Below are 18,536 nucleotides of genomic sequence, written 5' to 3'. Positions count from 1 at the left end.
CTTTTATTGTCTTTTTATATCTGTAATAATAAAAGGGTAATATGCTAATTAGACCGGACATCTTCCAGACATCATTCTGGATGTCCTTCCTGATGAAGCCGGGGCTGGAGGGAAGCCAGCCCAGGTCCCGGGTACCTGCAGGTGGCCCATGGGAAGCCAGCCTGGGTCCTGGGTTGCCTGTGGGCTGCCAGAAGGAAGCAGCCCGGGTCCCAGGTACCTGCTGGCGGCCGGAGAAGGGAAGCCTGGGTCCCGGGTGCTGGAGGGAAGCCGGGGGAAGGAAGGCCTATTCTTGCATGAATTTTCGTGCATTGGGCCTCTAGTATAAAATATTACAATAGGCCTTATGGGAAGGCCATCTTTTTAATGACAGTTTTTCCTCTTCAAATATAGGAAGTTCACAAATGGGTGCTACCATAGTAGATGCTTTGGATACCCTTTATATCATGGGACTCCATGATGAATTCCGAGATGGTCAAAAATGGATTGAAGACAGTCTTGATTTTAGTGTGGTGAGTATACAGTTGATAATTTCTTCGATTGACTGAAAAGACACAGTGTCAAACCCTAATAGTTTTGAGCACTTTACTAGTAGTTTAAGGAAATTCCAAGTCCCCTTTTTTTCTTTTGGGATTATCAGTTGTTATTTAATTTTTGCATAAAATACACATTCTCACTATCTTCCTTGTACTTTTCTTGCCTTTATCATTTGAAGCACTGTGTTAAGGCAATAAATAGGGGGAAAACATATTGAGCTAGAACTATGAGGAAAGCATAAGCTGTAAATAATAACTGTTTTATTATTTTTTAAAAGATTGAACTATTTGGGCTCTGGCCAGTGTGGCTCAGCTGGTTGCGCTTTGTCTCATACACCAAAGGGTTGTCAGTTTGGTTCCCAGTCAGGGCACATGCCTGGTAGGGGTGGCTCAGTTGTTAAATGGTACTGCTTAGGTTTGAAGCCTAGCACAGCTACATTCTAGCTGTGTGTCTTAGGAAAATTTCTTATTCTTTCTGAACCATCATAAAATACTATCCCATTGCAATATTGTGAGGATTATTTGATATAATCTGGTACATATAAAGTGCTCAGTAAATGTTAGCATTTCTTCCATTACCATTCTTCATCTCAAAGAAGTGTGGACTTTTTTGTTGTCTTCATTATCATCTTTCATGTATTTGTGCCTGCTGTTTCTCTGACTGTAGTCAGAAGTCATTCTTTCTCTGTGTTTTTCTCTTTGGCAGACCCTGCATTATTCCAGTTGTGATTTAAATCCAAAAAAAAATTTTTTTTTCTGATGCCTTTCCTGATACTAACCTAGAAAAGCTGATTACTTTCTTTTATATTATTCTAGCATTTCAGGCGTATTTTATTTAGAACAATTTTTGTTATCAGGTTTGGCTATGATGGCAGAAAACCTAATATAAAATAGCTTCAACATGATAAATGTTCATTTCATTCAAATTAAGTACAGAGATGAGCTCTTCAGGGCAGATTTGGGTAGCTCCTTGAGCATCAAAATCCTGGGGCTCTTTGTCTTGTTGCTCTGTCAACTTCAGTATATAGCTTCAAACTCAGGGTATAATGTGGCTCCTCAAGATAAGGTAGATAAACCTTCCAGTTACAGAAAAGAGGAAGGGATAGAGAAAGATATGCAACTGTTCTTCAAGAACACTTCTGGGGAGTTGATTACCCTATTTTTGCTTGAATACCATTGAGTAGCTCTTACTCATATGACCCAACCCTAGTAAAGAGAGGCTGAGAAATAATAGTCTTTTTCCCCCCCTCTCTTTTGGCTATGTAGCCCTTATAGATTGTACTTCCTGTATCTTGTTTAAGAAAGCACTTCTCCAGGGTCATGAAGATATATCACTATGTTTAATTCTAAATATTTAATGTTTGCTTTTGCATTTAGGTCTTTAAATTCATATGGAATTGATTTTTTTATGCAGGGTGAGATAAGCTACCGTCAGCTGATCCTTGTACCATTTACTTCCCCACTGTTTATACATGCCACTTAGTTATATTGGTCTTTTGTTTTCTATTGGCTTTTTTCTTTATCCCATTATTAAACTGTCTTAATTACAATATTTTTGAAAGACGCTTGATATCTATATGTGAATCTTAATATCTGATCTTCTTCTAGGAAATTACCTTAATTCTCAGCTGTCTGTTCTTTTCAGCTCTGGAATACTGTTGAAATTTTGGTGATGATTGCATTCAATTTATAGATTAATTTGGGGAGAATTGACATTGGTGCAATCTCAGATACTCCTCTTCATTAATGTGACAGCTTTATTATGCCAAATAATTAGCTAGCATATCGTTTTTATCATTTGGCTCTATCAGGAACCAGACTATGCTATTTATTTTAGTTAGAGAATTTACTGCTTAGTATTATTAACCAAATTATGGGGAACTGAAAAGGCAAAAAGAGGACATTGTGGCATCACAAGAAGTATTACCTACAGTAAACAGCTGCTACCCCTGGGGCTTGGAGAACAATGTGAAGAGATTAGGATAATTAAAATTTAGTATTTAAGGACTCTTGTTTCTGGGACCTTAGGAGCGCTTAGGAGGACTTTCTTAGAGCTAGGTTTCAGACTTCTGAGGAGCGGGTACCTAGCTAGTGTTTGGTATTGCTAAGGGCTGTAATGAAGCTGATTTGGAGATTGTGTATGTATGGCAGGGGAACTGTAACCTGGAACTAATGGCCACTGCCTGGGTGACGACACTGTCAGAAACTAGAGATGGAATAAGTCCCTTCTCCTTTCTCTAGCCTTGTGTCATCTTAGTAAACCTCTTATTGGCATAGCCTATAAGGCAGCCAGCTGGCAAATGAGGAGAGGAGGAAGACCAGGGGAAAGGCTCAGGTGCGCTTCTGAGAGGGAGAGCGAGCTGGATGCTCTGTCCTAAGGGTCTTAAAGGTAGAGATTTTAGAGGGGGTCCCAGGGGAATGTCAGTAAAATATTCATCAGCTTTCCAGGTGTGTGATTTCAAGGGTCAGGGTCTCCACTAATTGATTGGTCGGTGCCAGGGGCAGGGAATCATTCAACGCAGCCAGTCCTGAGATCAGCTGTGGCATCGTTTGTCTGGTTTTGCTGCTTTTCTGGGCCTGGAGCTGAAACACAACTGAGGCCTAGATATGACCTCTAGGGACAAAAGGTTAGGGGATCCAAACTGCATGACCAGTGATATGCTAGGGGAGGAAAGGTCACCCTGGGGACAAGGTCCCAGGCTATACTTGTCCTTTGCTAGGCACCTGGGGAATTCTACCTTGGAGACCTGTACATAGCCCATCATCCTTGCTCTGCTCATCTGTATAACTGCCTACCACACTTCCTCTGTAAAAGACACTGTTCTAGATTTCATGAAAAAATTAATGAACAAAACATAGTCTTATCTCTGTCTTGAGTTTATATTCTAGTTTTGGGAGAAAACAGTTGTTAACCTAAAAATAGAAAGCTAAAGTGAGAGGCAACAAGTGTTTACTTGAGATAAGAAAGAATTCAGGCAGAAACCCAAGTTATGTTCCAATTAGGAGGGATGGCAAGGGATTTTATGAGAAAGGAAAGGAAAATAATTATATGATTGGAAGGAAGGAATTTACAAGTACTAGTATGTTGGTGCTAAAAAGCTGAGTTATTTTCTAGCTATATACACACGGTAGTGTTAATTTTAAAAATTGTCCTTAATTTTCAATCCTTGAAGTCAGGATTTCTGCTTTTCTGTTAGCTTTACAAATAGCTGTTTGGAATATAATGTTGGTTTCACCCAGTTTAGTGGTTATTTTTGTCCAGTTAAAATATTCCAAAGGTTTGAGGGGTAAGACATGCCAGGTAGTTCCTCTGGGATGGCAACTCTGACTCCATTTTGAAATGACTCCATTTATAACATGTTTCACACAATAACAAAAATATTCCAAGTTATACATAGTATATTCATTGGTGATAAGTGCTGTGGAAAGCAATAAAGAGTAAGTAGGATTAGAGTAAGTAGAGCTATTTTACATGGGGTGGTTATTGAAGGACTGTTACGGTGACATTTCTGAGAGGAGACCCAACAGAAACCGTGTGAACATAAGTAAGGCTCTCTCCTAATAGATATTATAGCTGAGTATAGAATTAGAGGTTGATGATTATTTCCTTTTCATTTTCTAAAGATATAGTTCCATTGTCTTTCAGTTTCTGTTATGTTGTTAAAAAGTATCTAATTTTTCAAAGATAATGTCTTTTTACTCCTTGTTTTAATATTTTACTTTTTGCTTTGTTGTAGTGTAATTCCCATTACCATGTGTCTTTTATTCTTTAAAGGACTCATAGTGTTTTATCAGCCTGAGGATTTATGTTTTCATCAATTTTGGAAGATACTCAGTCATTACTTCTTTGAATAATGCCTATTTCCCATTCTCTCCCTATTCTCTAGAACAGGGGTCCTCAAACTACGACCCGGGCGCCACATGCAAATACAAATATTGTATTTGTTCTCGTTTTGTTTTTTTTACTTCAAAATAAGATATGTGCAGTGTGCATAGGAATTTGTTCATAGTTTTTTTTTAAACTATAGTCCAGCCCTCCAACAGTCTGAGGGACAGTGAACTGGCCCCCTGTTTAAAAAGTTTGAGGACCCCTGCTCTAGAACTTCTCTTCTGTCTCTCTTGTGAGGGAAGATATAAATTTTACAAGTAACTAATTATATAGTAATCAGATGGTAACATGGTAAAGATATTAGTGGTAAGGGATTATTTCACTATTTTATATTGTGTTGTCAGAAAGACCTTCAGGTAAAGTACAGTATAAAGATTGACATAGGAGTTTGGCAATTCTGGAACAGTAAGTATACCCATTTGGTAATAAAAAAAAGTGAGTCCAAGGAATATTGGAAGGAGATGATGTCAGAGAAATGGGGATCTGATTATGTTGGATCTTATTAGTCATTGTACTCTGAATGTAGCCAGAAGTCATTGTAAGAATTTTCCACGGAATAGTAGCCTAAACTGACTTAGGATTTAAAAGGTTCACTCAGCTATAGGATGCTGTATAGAGTGTAAGCTGAAGGGTAAGGATGAAATCAGGGAAACTGGCTAGAAGATTACTAAGGTGATAGAGGCCTGCCCTCCCTCTTTCCCTTCCTCTATATATTTGTGAATTTCTATTGCAGTGTGCTATGTATTGGGAATATATGATATGGAGTAATACAAAGCACTTTGCTTTTGAGGATGGGTATGATGATAGTTATGTTATTAAAAATAACATTGTATTGTGAAAATTCTATATTGGAGAAACATACTTGTATCAAATGCTGTATGTATTCTGTCTATTAATAGTTGGAGGACTTTAAGGTAATAAGTATTTCCTTTTAATTTTTATTAAAACATAAATGTTATCTTTATATTGGTCAATTGTGTATATTCTGTGAATTCTTTGGTCATGCTTCTGCCAGTTTTCTTTCCATATGTTAGAATTTTTCTCAGCAGTACCTATATTCATAGCAAACATAGACTCAATGCAATAAGGTTATTAATATTTGCTATATTTGTACAAAATTTCCTCCTTATTAATTTTGTTCATATTTTTTTTCTCATTAGTAATTTGCATCTTGGGGAAATTTAAGTCTTTCTGTTATTTATTATCAATACTATTGATTTAATGCTTACAAAGTACCTTCTTTTTCAAGGATGTCTACATATAGTCACATTTTCTTCTACTTTTTTTGTTGTGATATTTTTGTATGTTTGTGAAATGGTTATCCACATTGATTTCTTACCTAAGAGCCATTTTCTCAATATTATTAATTGAATAATCCATCATCCTACCATTTTTGTGTGTGTGTGCCTCTTTTAACATTTATTAAGTTATATACTAGGAAAAATATTTAAAATTCATGAGGAGAGATAGAAGTGAAAATGAGTATTATTCTATAGTGATTAGAACAAGGAAAAGGACCAGTGGAGAGTGCTAATTCCAGAAGTAGCTAATTACAGGAAGTAGAAGCTTTCAAGGAGAGAATAGTCAACAGTATCAGAAACTTAGATAATTTCACAATGATATGTAAGATATATGAAAATGGCCCATTGTTCTAGGCCAGTGGTTGGCAAACTCATTAGTCAACAGAGCCAAATATCAACAATACAACGATTGAAATTTCTTTTGAGAGCCAAATTTTTTAAACTTAAACTATATAGGTAGGTAGGTACATTGTTTTTAACTTAATTAGGGTACTCCTAAGGCTTAGGAAGAGCCACACTCAAGAGGCCAAAGAGCCGCATGTGGCTCGTGAGCCACAGTTTGCTGACCACGGTTCTAGGCAATTAGGAAGTAGCATGGGCAGTAGTGGAGGAGTTGCAATAACATTACCAAATGGGAGGGGAGAGATGAAGATGTAGAAAGTGGAAAAGCATTCTCCACAGGATGTTTGCAAGAAACTTACGAAGTATTGAAAACTATAAAGTTTTACGTATATGTGAATATTTTCTATATATTTTCACAGAATTCAGAGGTGTCTGTGTTTGAAGTCAACATTCGATTTATTGGAGGCCTACTCGCAGCATATTACCTTTCAGGAGAGGAGGTGAGCAAAATCAAGTAATACATTTGGTTTGGGGAAGGAGCTGTGAATGGAACTTAATAAAATGAAAGATTTCAGCAGCATAACATTTTCTTAATTGTCAAATATGAAACTAAGGTTTGCTGAAAGAACTGGAGGGTACAAGTAGGACTGTTCCTTGGGAATAGTGAGTTTTTCATTTTGAGAACATAAATTCATCACAGATTTTAACTTTACATACACCACGTCTCCTTTGCAGGAGCGATCCTTCTTCAGGTGGTTGCTGCTACAATTAATTACATGGTCGAAACAAAGGGAGGGGTGAATGAATAAGATCATAATGAAGGATGAATCATAAAGATTGAATATAGATCCTCCCAAGACCAAAAATTAATTATTAAAACTGTCTGGAAATTGACTACAGTTTTTTGCTCTAAACTTAAAAAACAAAATACAACAACTCTGAGTTCTCCTTCTGGAAGTCTTGGTGTAATACACACAGGCACAGTGGAGTCTTACAGTGATGGAGAAGTGGATGTGGGAAATTCCACTACTCAGATGGGAGAAAGAATGGAATTGGATAGTGGGAGAGAGAGAAACTAAGGGAAGGAAGCTGTAAGTAATTTCTATTTCGTTTTCTGAGAAACTACTTCACCCATATATTCCATTAGTTTGTGAGAACTCTTTGTAAATTTAAGAAAATTCATCTTTTGTTATGTGTGTTGAAAACATGGATTTCTGTGCTGTCTTTAGTTTTTTGTGATAAACTTATAAAATCATAATTTTTAGGATTTTTTGAACCTTTATGGCTTCAAGATGTTATTAGAAAGCCTTCCCCATGCTTGTGTTATTACAAAACAAAAATTCCCATTTTCCTTCCGGATTTTTATGATTTCATATGCTTGTATTTAAATATTTCATCTGTGTTGCATGCTTGTATAAAGAGTGAGCTATTCCTGTTCTACAATTCTTTTAGAAGCAATATGTTTGAAGATGTCGGTGTTTAATAGAAATGTTAGATAAATAATATTGATTTAATTTGTAATTTTACTGTCAGACTTTATTATGTAACTTTGTTATACCTCCAACTTATCTTTCTATAGCCACTTCTTCAGTTCACATTTATTCTTTTTTTTTAAATCCTTACCTGAGGATATTTTTAGAGAGAGGGAGGGAGGGAGAGAGAGAAACATCCTTTTATTTCCCTATTGGCTGAGTCTTGCTGTATGAAACACTTTCCTGATCTCGCCGGGCTGTTGCCTTGTTGAGTACATCTTCTTCACATGGACTGATCTGGGACTTGACTCCCTTTGCTAGGTTGGCCTTACTTTCCTCATGTTGGTTCCAACTGCTCTGGGACATTCCTGCCCACTCCAGTCATATCTCTGGGCTCAGACTCTTGACTTCGGGAGCTTCTGGGGTGACATTAAACAATAAAGGGAGGAAGAAAATGAACTATTTTGGTGCCTTCAATTTCAGATTTTTTTATTTCAATTCTCTTGAGAAAGGAGCACATTTTTCTTTTTACCTTTATGCTTATCTGATTATGTAGAAGTATTAAATCATTTGTGTAATTGGCATACTTGATTAATTTTCCTACCAAAAGGCATATGATTCAAAATTAATTATGAACAGCACATGAAAGAGAAATATCAGCCTTCGCTGTTCACACTGGGCTCCCCACCTGAAAGTCGAAGCAGAATGTTGAAATTTTAGTTGCTGTTATTGGAGAACACTAACATGGTGAAAGGCATATGATGTTACCATTATTTCTATTTTTGCTATTTTGTGGAGCAAAGTACATATGATTTGGAGTTAGAGGTTGAATTCCTACTCTGCCTCTCTTTCGTAATGATATTTGGTAAGGCATTTACCTTCTATAATTGAAGTTTCTTAATCTATGACAGTGTGAGAGTTCCCTTGAGAGTTGTGAGGTTAAGTTACATGACAATGCCCAGCATAGTACCTGACTCAGTAGATATTAATTTGCTTTTCTTCTCCTTCGACTTTTTCCTGTGTGGTAAGCATTCTGTGTTACTAATGGGTGGGGAATCCTTTTATTTATTTTAAAATGGATATATATTAATTTTTTAGGATATAGTCTACTCAAAGTAAAGAGAACATGTTTTACTTGTGTGACTTTCTCATACATTAGAATATTACTTACCATTGTACTTTTCTCCTTGATCATTTTACATGGAAAGCTTTAATCCATATGTTTTAGGAAACCAACAATGAGTCCCTGAGGTCGGCTAAAAAGAAATAAAACATAGAAAAATAATTCAGATATGACAGTATTCTAATACCAGATAGACAACAAATCCTTATGTCTCATATAAGCCAGAAAATTACCTGTAACTTATAAGATGGCAAAATGCCTCTTTTATAGAACGTTTTACATGCATTCTGTGTTTTGGTATAAGAACCAAATGAGGGTCATATGTCAAACTGATAAAGCGTTCCTCTCCTGTTGATTTATTAATCTCATAAATATGAAACTTTATCATTTTATTTTCTTAGAACAAGGCTATTTATATTAAATATTCACAAGTTTAAAAATCTTGATGATTTATTATGTTTACTTCTATCCTCAAATATATGGCGTACCTTTTACAGGATTGTCTCTTCTCATTTTTTATTGGTTATCAAAGTGGCATCCCTTCCTGAATAAGATAATAACATAATTTATGTGGATAACTGCATCTGAAATCTGTCAGAATGGGTAGAGAAGTGGTTATGTGGAGTTTAATACATATTTCACAGATAATAAAAACAAAATAAAAGAAACACCGCCACCAAAACCTTTCCTTACCAAAACACAAACAGTACTGTATTGTCTGTGGGTAAGGTCAATAGAATATCCTTTTATTAAACTAAAGTCCTTTAAGAAAAGTTCTGAGTTAAAGAAAAAAGAGATGTAGAGTATTATTTTTTCCTGTTTTAAATATTAGTCATTATTGTCCTACTGCACTGATTCTCATTTTATTCTTTGAAAACCTAATTTTGCTCCAAAAATTGCTGCTATTTTCATTGAAAATTTCACGCCTTCACTTTCTACCGATGCTGGTACTTGAACAAACATTCCACTATGCTTTGCTGACCCAGATAACATTTTAAAATATACTCTCCAACGTTTTCCTCTTAACTATAAGACTTCATCTACACTTTTGTACTCATTCTACATCTTTAAAGTCACAGAGCTAATACCAATTCATAGTTGATGGTTATGGTTATGATTACTGGTTTGACAGATCAGAAGGGTTTCGAGTCACCTGCCACAAGAGCTAGAAATTTAGGGGTGAAATCCAGGAAAGAGTGAGCAAGAAAAGAGAAGCCCCCAGTTCTGTATACATGACACTATATTTAGACCACATTGTTTTATTTCCCTGTATTTTTATAGAGCTATGCCATAATTTTCTGCCTAAAGTAAACGCTTATCCTTCCACTTCCGCCTTGTAAAGAACTTCAAGGCCCAGATTACTTATCTTAAGCATCTCTGTTGACGTCAATATACATACAATTAAATGCACCCACTTTAAATGTAAAGAAGCTGTTGGAGGGAATACACATGATACAATTTTTGAAAAATAATTTTGCAATGTCAAGTAAACATTTAAAACTTAAAGTTCTCTCCCTAGCTGATTTGGCTCAGTGGATGGAGCAATTGTCCTGCCAGACTGAAGGGTCCTGGGTTCTATTCTGGGTCAAGGGCACATACCTTGGTTGCAGGCTCCTCCCCAGCCTGAGCCCTGGTTGGGGCTTGTGCAAGAGATGTGTTTCTCTCACATCAATATTTCTGTCCTTCCCTCTCTCTACAAATCAATGGGAAAATATCCTTGGGTGAGGATTAAAACAAAGATTTTAAATTCTCTTTGAGCCAGTTATCTATTTAGAAATATATTTTCTAAAAGTAACAATGTGGATACATAAGGTATACTCAGAAGGATATTTCATTGCAGTAGTGTGTTTGTAGTAGCCAGTATTTGAAAAGCCCATGAAGTGGGGATGGTTGAATAAATTAACACATCTCTTACTATAGAATGCTGTACAACTATAAATGTAAGTTTGATATATTTTAACTAGGAAAAATGTGCTTGCTGTGTGTGTGTGTGTGTGTGTATGTGTGTGTGTTTCATACATCCAGTCAGGTAGAGTGCTGTAAATAACCCATCAATTTGAAATCAATTTGAAAGGATAGACTTGAGGCATATAGAAGAACGTGCCACTTTTCCTAATGAGGCATTATGATCCAATCTCAGTTTGGAGCCTGTAAGTCAATAGTTCCATAGTAGTGTACACAGACCTATCTATTTTGACATGCTAAGGATATTTGAAGTCTTACCATGTATATTTTTGTAATAGTACACGATTTTAAAAGTTTAGAAACACTGATATTTAGGTAATTGATTGTTTCAGGTACCAAAAATAGCAGCAATTGGGACCAAGGGGTGAATCATTTATAAATATCAAATGAAACTTGGAGTGTGAACTCAAATATTTTCTTTTACTTTAATAAATTGATTAAACTTTGATGGAAAATGTTGAGGCATAAATGTACTTAAAGTACTTCAAGGGTATTTATCCAAATAGGGTTGTGTCTTTTTCTTTTGTTTTGATGTTTATACTAAGCTTGTTTACCATGGATGAACATCTCATAGCCTAATGTTTTTTCTTAGATCTTTGCCAGCTGAAAATACAGATACTATCAAAACCATATCCTCATCTTTCAATTAATTGTAATTTCAGCCCATTGCACATTGGGTAGCTTTCCTCAGTATCCAATGTACATTTTCCCTGATTGCGAAATATGCTACATAGTACCTCAGAGATGTCATTTTCACCCTGTACTTGCATGTATCCAGTACATTTCAGTATGCATTGTATGAGAGACCAGCATATGGTGATGGCTGCAATTCATGAATTGATTACTATAATTTATGAATATTCATGTTTTTATCTCAGATATTCAAGATTAAAGCAGTCCAATTGGCTGAGAAGCTCCTTCCTGCCTTTAACACACCGACTGGGATTCCCTGGGCAATGGTGAATCTGAAAAGGTAAGTTCTATTTGTATCTATTGGGGTTTTTATTTAATTTATGCATTTGCTGTTTCTTTGATGGGAATTATCTTCTACCAGATCTAGTCATCATTTGCTCCTTCTCACATCATTCAGTTCTCAGTCAAATTGTGTCTTTTCAGAAGCACTTTCTCTGAATATTATACATAAAGAGCCTGCCTGCTAACTCACCTTCACTAGTACCCACTATTCTGTTTTTCTATTTAATTTTCTTCATAACAAATACCACTATTTAAAATGGTCTTATTGCCTAGCCAGTTTGGCTCAGTAGATAGAGCATTGGCCTGCGGACCAGAGGGTCCTGGGTTCGATTCAAGTCAAGGGCGCATACCTTGTTTGCAGGCTCCTCCCTGGCTTGGGCCCTGATGGGGCACTTGCAAGAGGCAACCAATTGATGTGTTTCTCTCATGTCGATGTTTCTCTCTGTCCCTCTCCCTTTCATTCTCCCTAAAAATCAATGGAAAAATATCCTCAGGTGAGGATTAACAACAATAACAACAACAACCCCCCCCCCCCAAATAAATAAATAAATAAATAAATAAATAAATAAATAAATGGTCTTATTTTTATGGGAGCAGGAATGTTATATGTCAGATTCACTATTACATCTCCTGGAGAATAGTAGGCACTTACTATTTAGGAATGAATGGCTGTCCTATGTAGTTACTAATATTTATCATTATTTCTTCCTTGATTCTCACTTCTAGCACACAAAAACCCGTTACTGGTACCATATTATTTTCAAAGATAGTGTAAAAACTACACCAGCTAATTAAAGAATGTTAAATGAGATAGTGATCATGTATTGGTAACTTTTTTTTTTTCAAGAGAGAGAGGAAAATGAATAGAGAGATAGAACATCCATGAGAGAGAAATATCATTGATTGGCTGCCTTCTGCATGCCCCCTCCTGGGGATCAGGCCCACAACCTGGGCATGTGCCCTGACAAGAAATCAAACTGGTGACCTCTTGGGCTTGAGAACTATTTTAATGTTTCCCCACACAGATGAGTAAAATATAGCATATTGAATTGTCACTATACAAATGGGTATAACATGAGAGAAAGACTTACATTTTTACTTCGTCCCCAAAGTAGAAAAGACCCTGGAGAATGGTTTAGAGATCTAGTAAGAATAACTCTGCTACTTGAATAATTAATCTAGACTTCCAGTTCCAACCATGGAATAACTTATATCAGACTAACCCTACCACTAAAAACAATCATAAACGCTTAACCAAATGGTTTGGGGTCATTATAGAGCAACTAACTCAGGTGGGATTTCCTAAGATCATCTCCGTATAAACATTGGCTTTTCCCCCCCGAGGGCATTTTCCAAGTCATGTTACAGAGCAAGAGGTCAAGCCTAACATGGGGCAGAGGAGGCCTGATGATCAGGTACTGGAGCTGCCAAAATGAATGAGACTTGGGGCACAAAGTCTCAAGACAGGAAGGAATTGCAGAGGAAAAGCGCAAAAACTTATGTACAGATTGTCCTCAAGTTGTTGGCTGATTCTGTGATTGCACATGCATGAGGCAAGACTCAAGGAAATCCAGCAAGAAAACAGCATCTGGAGGCTAGTGGGCAAAGGAGAAAATTTAAGTGACATGGTACTGGGAAGACAGAGGTTAGTGTTTGAGGGTGCAAGGTGGAGATCTCTTGATAAACACCCCAGGCTTTCAGCTGAGTCTCAGAGGGCCACTCCTTAGGAGTAGAAGTAAAACCGAAATAGACTACCCTTAACAAAGCCTAAAACCAAGGTAATTTGCCTCTACTCAACCTCTGTTTCACAAGAAACTTAACCTTCTTAGAAGACAATGCCTAATGCCTTGACATTTTTTCATTTATATTGTCTGGCTTCCAATAAAAATTATAAGGCAGGCTAAAAAAAAGACAAGAAGATATCCTAGCAATACTTCTGCACAAAAGAAATCTACACAAGATTATTCACTGTAAAAGTTTTCATAATAGCAAAATATTAGAAATATTATTTCTAATATTAGAAATATGCTGACAGACCACCAGTAGGGTATGGATTAAATTATATCTGTTTGCATAGTATAGTAGCTTTCACACTGGCACTGTTAAGATTTGGGACTGGACAGTTCTTTATTGTGTGATACTGTCCTGGCCATTACAGATGTTGCATCTTTGGCCCCAGCACAATAAATGCAAGTTTCACCTTCAGGGTTTGAGACAACTCAGAATGAATGCTCTCACACATGTTCATAGGCCTCTGGGGTGGGGCATTCTAGTTGCAAGTCATTACTATCATGGAATTTTGTGCATCTTTAAAAAGAAAGTTGTTAATGAACTAAGATGTAAAAACCACTGAGGTACATCTTAAGAGTTAAAATACAAGGTACAGAGCAGTAAATATACTTCGCTATGTTTTGTTTAAAAAAGGAAGGAAATAAGAACATATATTTGGATTGCTTATATATGCATTAAAAATTCTGTACCATCATATAAGTTAATGAAAGTGATATCTATGGGACTTGGTGGTGTGAAGAGAGATGAGATTTCTGGGGTGAAATATGTTTACTATATGCTTTTCTATGTTTTAATTTTTAAAATGTGGATGTATTTCCTATTCAAAAAAATTTTTAATAATAAAGTAAAATTTTAGTTATAAATAAGCTATTGTGTTAGATATAATATTTTAAATTTTATTTTTCAATTATAGTTTACATTCAATATTATAGCTATAATAATTTCTGAGATATTTAAAGTGTATGTATTCATTTAAAAAATATTTTGGTCTTTTTCCAATTCTTCTCCTTTTCTCTTTGCTTTCATTTAGTGGAGTCGGACGGAACTGGGGCTGGGCATCTGCAGGTAGCAGCATTCTTGCTGAATTTGGAACACTGCATATGGAGTTTGTCCACCTTAGCTACTTGACAGGGGATCCGGTTTACTACAAAAAGGTTAGCTCTCTTTCGTTATAAAAGAGTTGCTTTGGCAGCACATATACTAACATTGGAATGACACAGAGAAGATTAGCATGGCCCCTGCACAAGGATGACACACAAATTCGTGAAGAGGTCTATATTTTTTTTTAAAAATGTCCTTCAACATTCACAAAAAGATTTGACAACATTCACAAAAACATTCTCTAAGATTTGATGCTTAGAGAATGATTGCCTTTCTAGAAATATGTTTATTAGAGTTCTGGCCTTTTTCTTTTTAAATTACCTAAAGAGATGTCCTTTCTTTTAAGAACATATTTAAAATACTTACTGTTATTTGAGAAGTTTTAATGACTTGTAGGCTTTTTAAAAATCTCATTGTCATCTCTTCAGCATTGTGCTGAAATTCCTAGCTAGCATGGTTAGGCAAGAAAAACAAAACGAACAAAAAGTTCATGAATGGAATTGACTTGAAAAGGAAGGAAAAAAACAGTAATTAATCACAAAGTACATGGTTATCTACCTAAAATATTAAGACAGCCTACATTTAAATTATTAGAGATAAGAGCTTAATATATTTTTGAATATAGATATTAAAAGTACGCAGCATTTCTTGGCATCAGCTACAAGAGGCAAGAAAGTGTCATTTTACAAAAACATACATTACTAGAGGCCTGGTGCACGAATTCGTGCATGGGTGAGGTCCCTCAGCCTGGTCAGCAATTGGGGCCTATCGGGGCTGGCTGGTAGGGGGAGGGACTGTGGGAGGTTGGCCGGCCGCAGGAGGTTGGCTGTGGGAGTTCACTGACCACTAGGGGGAAGCTCCTGTGTTGAGCGTCTGCCCCCTGGTGGTCAATGCATCATCATAGCTACCAGTCGACTGGTTGTAACGGTCGCTTAGGCTTTTATATATATACTAGAGGCCCGGTGCACAAAAATTTGTGCACTCGGGGGGGAGGGGGCGTCCCTCAGCCCGGCCTGTGCCCTCTCGCAGTCTGGGACCCCTCGGGAGATAACGACCTGCTGGCTTAGGCCTGCTCCCGGGTGGCAGAGGGCAGGCCCAATCCCTAGGTGCAGCCCCTGGTCGGGCTCAGAGCAGGGCCGATTGGGGAGTTGGGGCGCCGCCCCTGTCATGCACAGAGCAGGGCGGATTGGGAGGTTGCGATGCCACCCTCAGTCACGCTCAGGGTAGGGCCGATTGGGGGGTTGGGGCACCGCCCCCTGTCACACTCAAGGCAGGGTCGATGAGGAGGTTGCGGTGCCACCCCCTGTCACGCACAGAGCAGGGCCCATCAGGGGGGTTGGGGCTCCGTACCGTGTCACGCACAGAGCAGGGCCGATCAGGGGGTTGGGGAGCTCCCCCCTGTCACTCACAGAGTAGGGCCTATAGGGGAGTTGGGGCACCCCCCCTGTCACACATAGAGCAGGGCGGATCAAGGGGTTGGGGTGCCGCCCTCTATCACCCACAGAGTAGGGCCTATAGGGGATTTGGGGCACTGCCCCCTGTCACACACAGAGCAGGGCGGATCAGGGGGTTGGGGCGCCGCCACTGTCACACCCAGAGCAAGGCCGATGGGGAGGTTATGGCTCCACCCCGTCACAGAGCAGGGCCCGTGGGGGGGGGGGGGCGGTTGGGGCGCCGCACCCTGTCACACACAGAACCACAGGGCAATCAGGGGGTTGGGGAGTTCCCCCTATCAGGCACAGAGCAGGGCTGATCAGGGGGTTGGGGCACCTTCCCCTCTCAGGAACAGAGCAGGGCCGATAGAGAGGTTGTGGCCCTGCCCCCTGTCACACACAGAGCCGCAGGGCGATCAGGGGGTTTGGGCACTGCCCCCTGTCACGCTGATCCCGGTGCTGGGAGGCCTCGCGGCTCCGCTGATCCCGGTGCTGGGAGGCATATTACCCTTTTACTATATAGAATAGAGGCCTGGTGCATGGGTGGGGGCTGGCTGGTTTGCCCTGAAGGGTGTCCTGGATCAGGTTGGGGATCCCCACTGGGGTGCCTGGCCAGCCTGGGTGAGGGGCTGAGGGCTGTTTTCAGGCTGGGACTGAAGCTCCCAACTGCTCCTTTTTTTCTTTTTTCTTTTTTAATTCTGGGCCAGCTTTAGCTCTGGCTCCAGCTCTGAGGTCTCAGCTGCTGAAAGTAGGTATCTGGTTTGTTTAGGTTCTATAATCAAAACTCTGTATCAACTCCAGCTCTGAGATCCCAGCCAGCTGAAAGCTGGTTTCTGGGGTTTTGTTTAGCTTCTATATTTGTTACAATGTTTCTTAAACTGCAGGCTCAGAGGCCAGCAAGTCAGGCGGGGAACGTTGGTTTCCTCCGTCACTGAAGCAAGCAAGCCTCATGTTAGTTTCAAGCTGCCTGACTGCCGGCTGCCATCTTGGCTGGCAGTTAATTTGCATATCACCCTGATTAGCCAATGGGAAGGGTAGCGGTCGTATGCCAATTACCATGTTTCTCTTTTATTAGATAGGATAGATGTGATAGGGACAAAAATGTAAGTTTTCTGCAGATAAATCTACCAAAAGATAAAGTTCAAAATTACTGAGTACTATTAAAGAGGACCTTAATAGAGAGAGATAGGTCCTGCTCATGTATAGTTAAACAGTATCAGAAGAATTTTAGTTATCTCCAACTGTACCATCAATTCAATGCCATCAAAACTCCAGTGGCTTTTTGCTTTGTATTTTTATTGTTGCTTGATTTTATATAATGATCATATGTCTTTAGAAAAATGAGGCACTTTAAAAATAGTAGCTTTACTTGACCACCACACACACACACACACACACACACAAAGGCAGGGGAGGTGGTGAAGGTTCTGAGTGAGGAAAAAACACAAAGCTTAGGTAAGTATAAAGCCATGATGACATTTATTTTTGTTAATTGCATTCTTTAGGTCATGCACATTCGGAGGCTACTTCAGAAAATGGATCGTCCAAATGGTCTTTATCCAAATTATTTGAACCCAAGAACAGGTCGCTGGGGTCAGTGTAAGTATTTCTAGTACAGCTGATGCTTTGTTAAAAGATGATTTGTGTGGAAACTTTTGCTTGATGTAGTGGTAAGTACACTACATGTAGAACGAGAAGCCCCCAGTTAGTGTCTAAGCCTGATATTTACTAGTGCTGTTATCTTTGGCAAGTTTCTAATCTCTTGTAGCTTCAGTTTTTCTACTTGTGAAATGGTTAAAATATCCACTTTCTTGTTATATTTATTTCATCACAATAAAGAATTGCAATAAAAATAATCCTTTCATCCCCCCCAAATAAATTGAAATTGCTTCTTCAGAATACATTGACTTTCAGCAGTATTAATTTTGAGGATGTTATAGAAAGCTATTCAATGGTTATTGGCAAGGAGTCTTTAAAATCCTAGGGGAGTTGCTCTTATATCCTTTAGCAGCTGCAGCCCTTACTAAATTGTCCAATTTGTTCCTTTTAATGTTTCATATATTTTATATCAGCTTCTGAAAAGTACATCAAATTCCATTATTATCTTTGAGCAGTATACATCTGTCATATCTATAAATAGTCTGCAAAACAGTGAATTGAACTGAAATTTAACAATTCAGCTTTGGCTAACTATATTGTAATTAGAATAATGATAATGTTTGTGACATGCACATAGCAATCACAGAGAATAATTACTGGTAATTACCTTCAGGAAAAGTTCTTGGCAACAAATTTATAAAAGAGTATGGTAAGAAACCTAGATTTAAAGCCACATCATTAGTATTTTTTCTGGTTTTAATTTATTTATTTTTTACTCGTTTTCTAAGTACAATGCTTAGCCTATGCCATTTAATGATTGATGTGAAGAAAATATAGGAAATTGGTCATTACTAATTTATTAAATTTTACACTAATAAATAAAAAACTGGGAAGAACAAGAATGGGTAAAATATTTGAAGTTAGAAGACTAATTCTGGATTTCCCACTTAATAATTTAGATGTTATTTAACTTTTCTGTGCCTTTGTTTTTTCATCTGTTCTAATTGTACTT

General features: G+C 38.0%; 1 protein-coding gene and 1 non-coding gene across 3 annotated transcripts in view; both read left to right on the top strand.

The window, feature by feature from the left end:
* The window catches only part of MAN1A2 (mannosidase alpha class 1A member 2), a 72,136-nt gene that overhangs the window by 26,507 nt on the left and 27,093 nt on the right, over nucleotides 1–18,536 (top strand). For both annotated transcript variants that reach the window (XM_059673278.1, XM_059673279.1), the window contains exons 4-8: nucleotides 391–509; nucleotides 6,485–6,565; nucleotides 11,504–11,598; nucleotides 14,422–14,545; nucleotides 17,431–17,524. In XM_059673278.1, coding sequence (XP_059529261.1) covers nucleotides 391–509; nucleotides 6,485–6,565; nucleotides 11,504–11,598; nucleotides 14,422–14,545; nucleotides 17,431–17,524 — 513 coding nt within the window. The remainder of the gene's footprint in view (nucleotides 1–390; nucleotides 510–6,484; nucleotides 6,566–11,503; nucleotides 11,599–14,421; nucleotides 14,546–17,430; nucleotides 17,525–18,536) is intronic.
* LOC132221491 (U6 spliceosomal RNA) lies at nucleotides 14,572–14,674 on the top strand. The gene has a single exon (XR_009450020.1). It is a non-coding gene; the product is annotated as a U6 spliceosomal RNA (small nuclear RNA).

This window comes from Myotis daubentonii, chromosome 18 (assembly GCF_963259705.1).
Source record: "Myotis daubentonii chromosome 18, mMyoDau2.1, whole genome shotgun sequence".
In the NCBI taxonomy this organism is placed as follows: domain Eukaryota; kingdom Metazoa; phylum Chordata; class Mammalia; order Chiroptera; family Vespertilionidae; genus Myotis; species Myotis daubentonii.
Note: the sequence above shows the minus strand (reverse complement) of the source record. Positions and strands in the feature narration are given on the sequence as shown.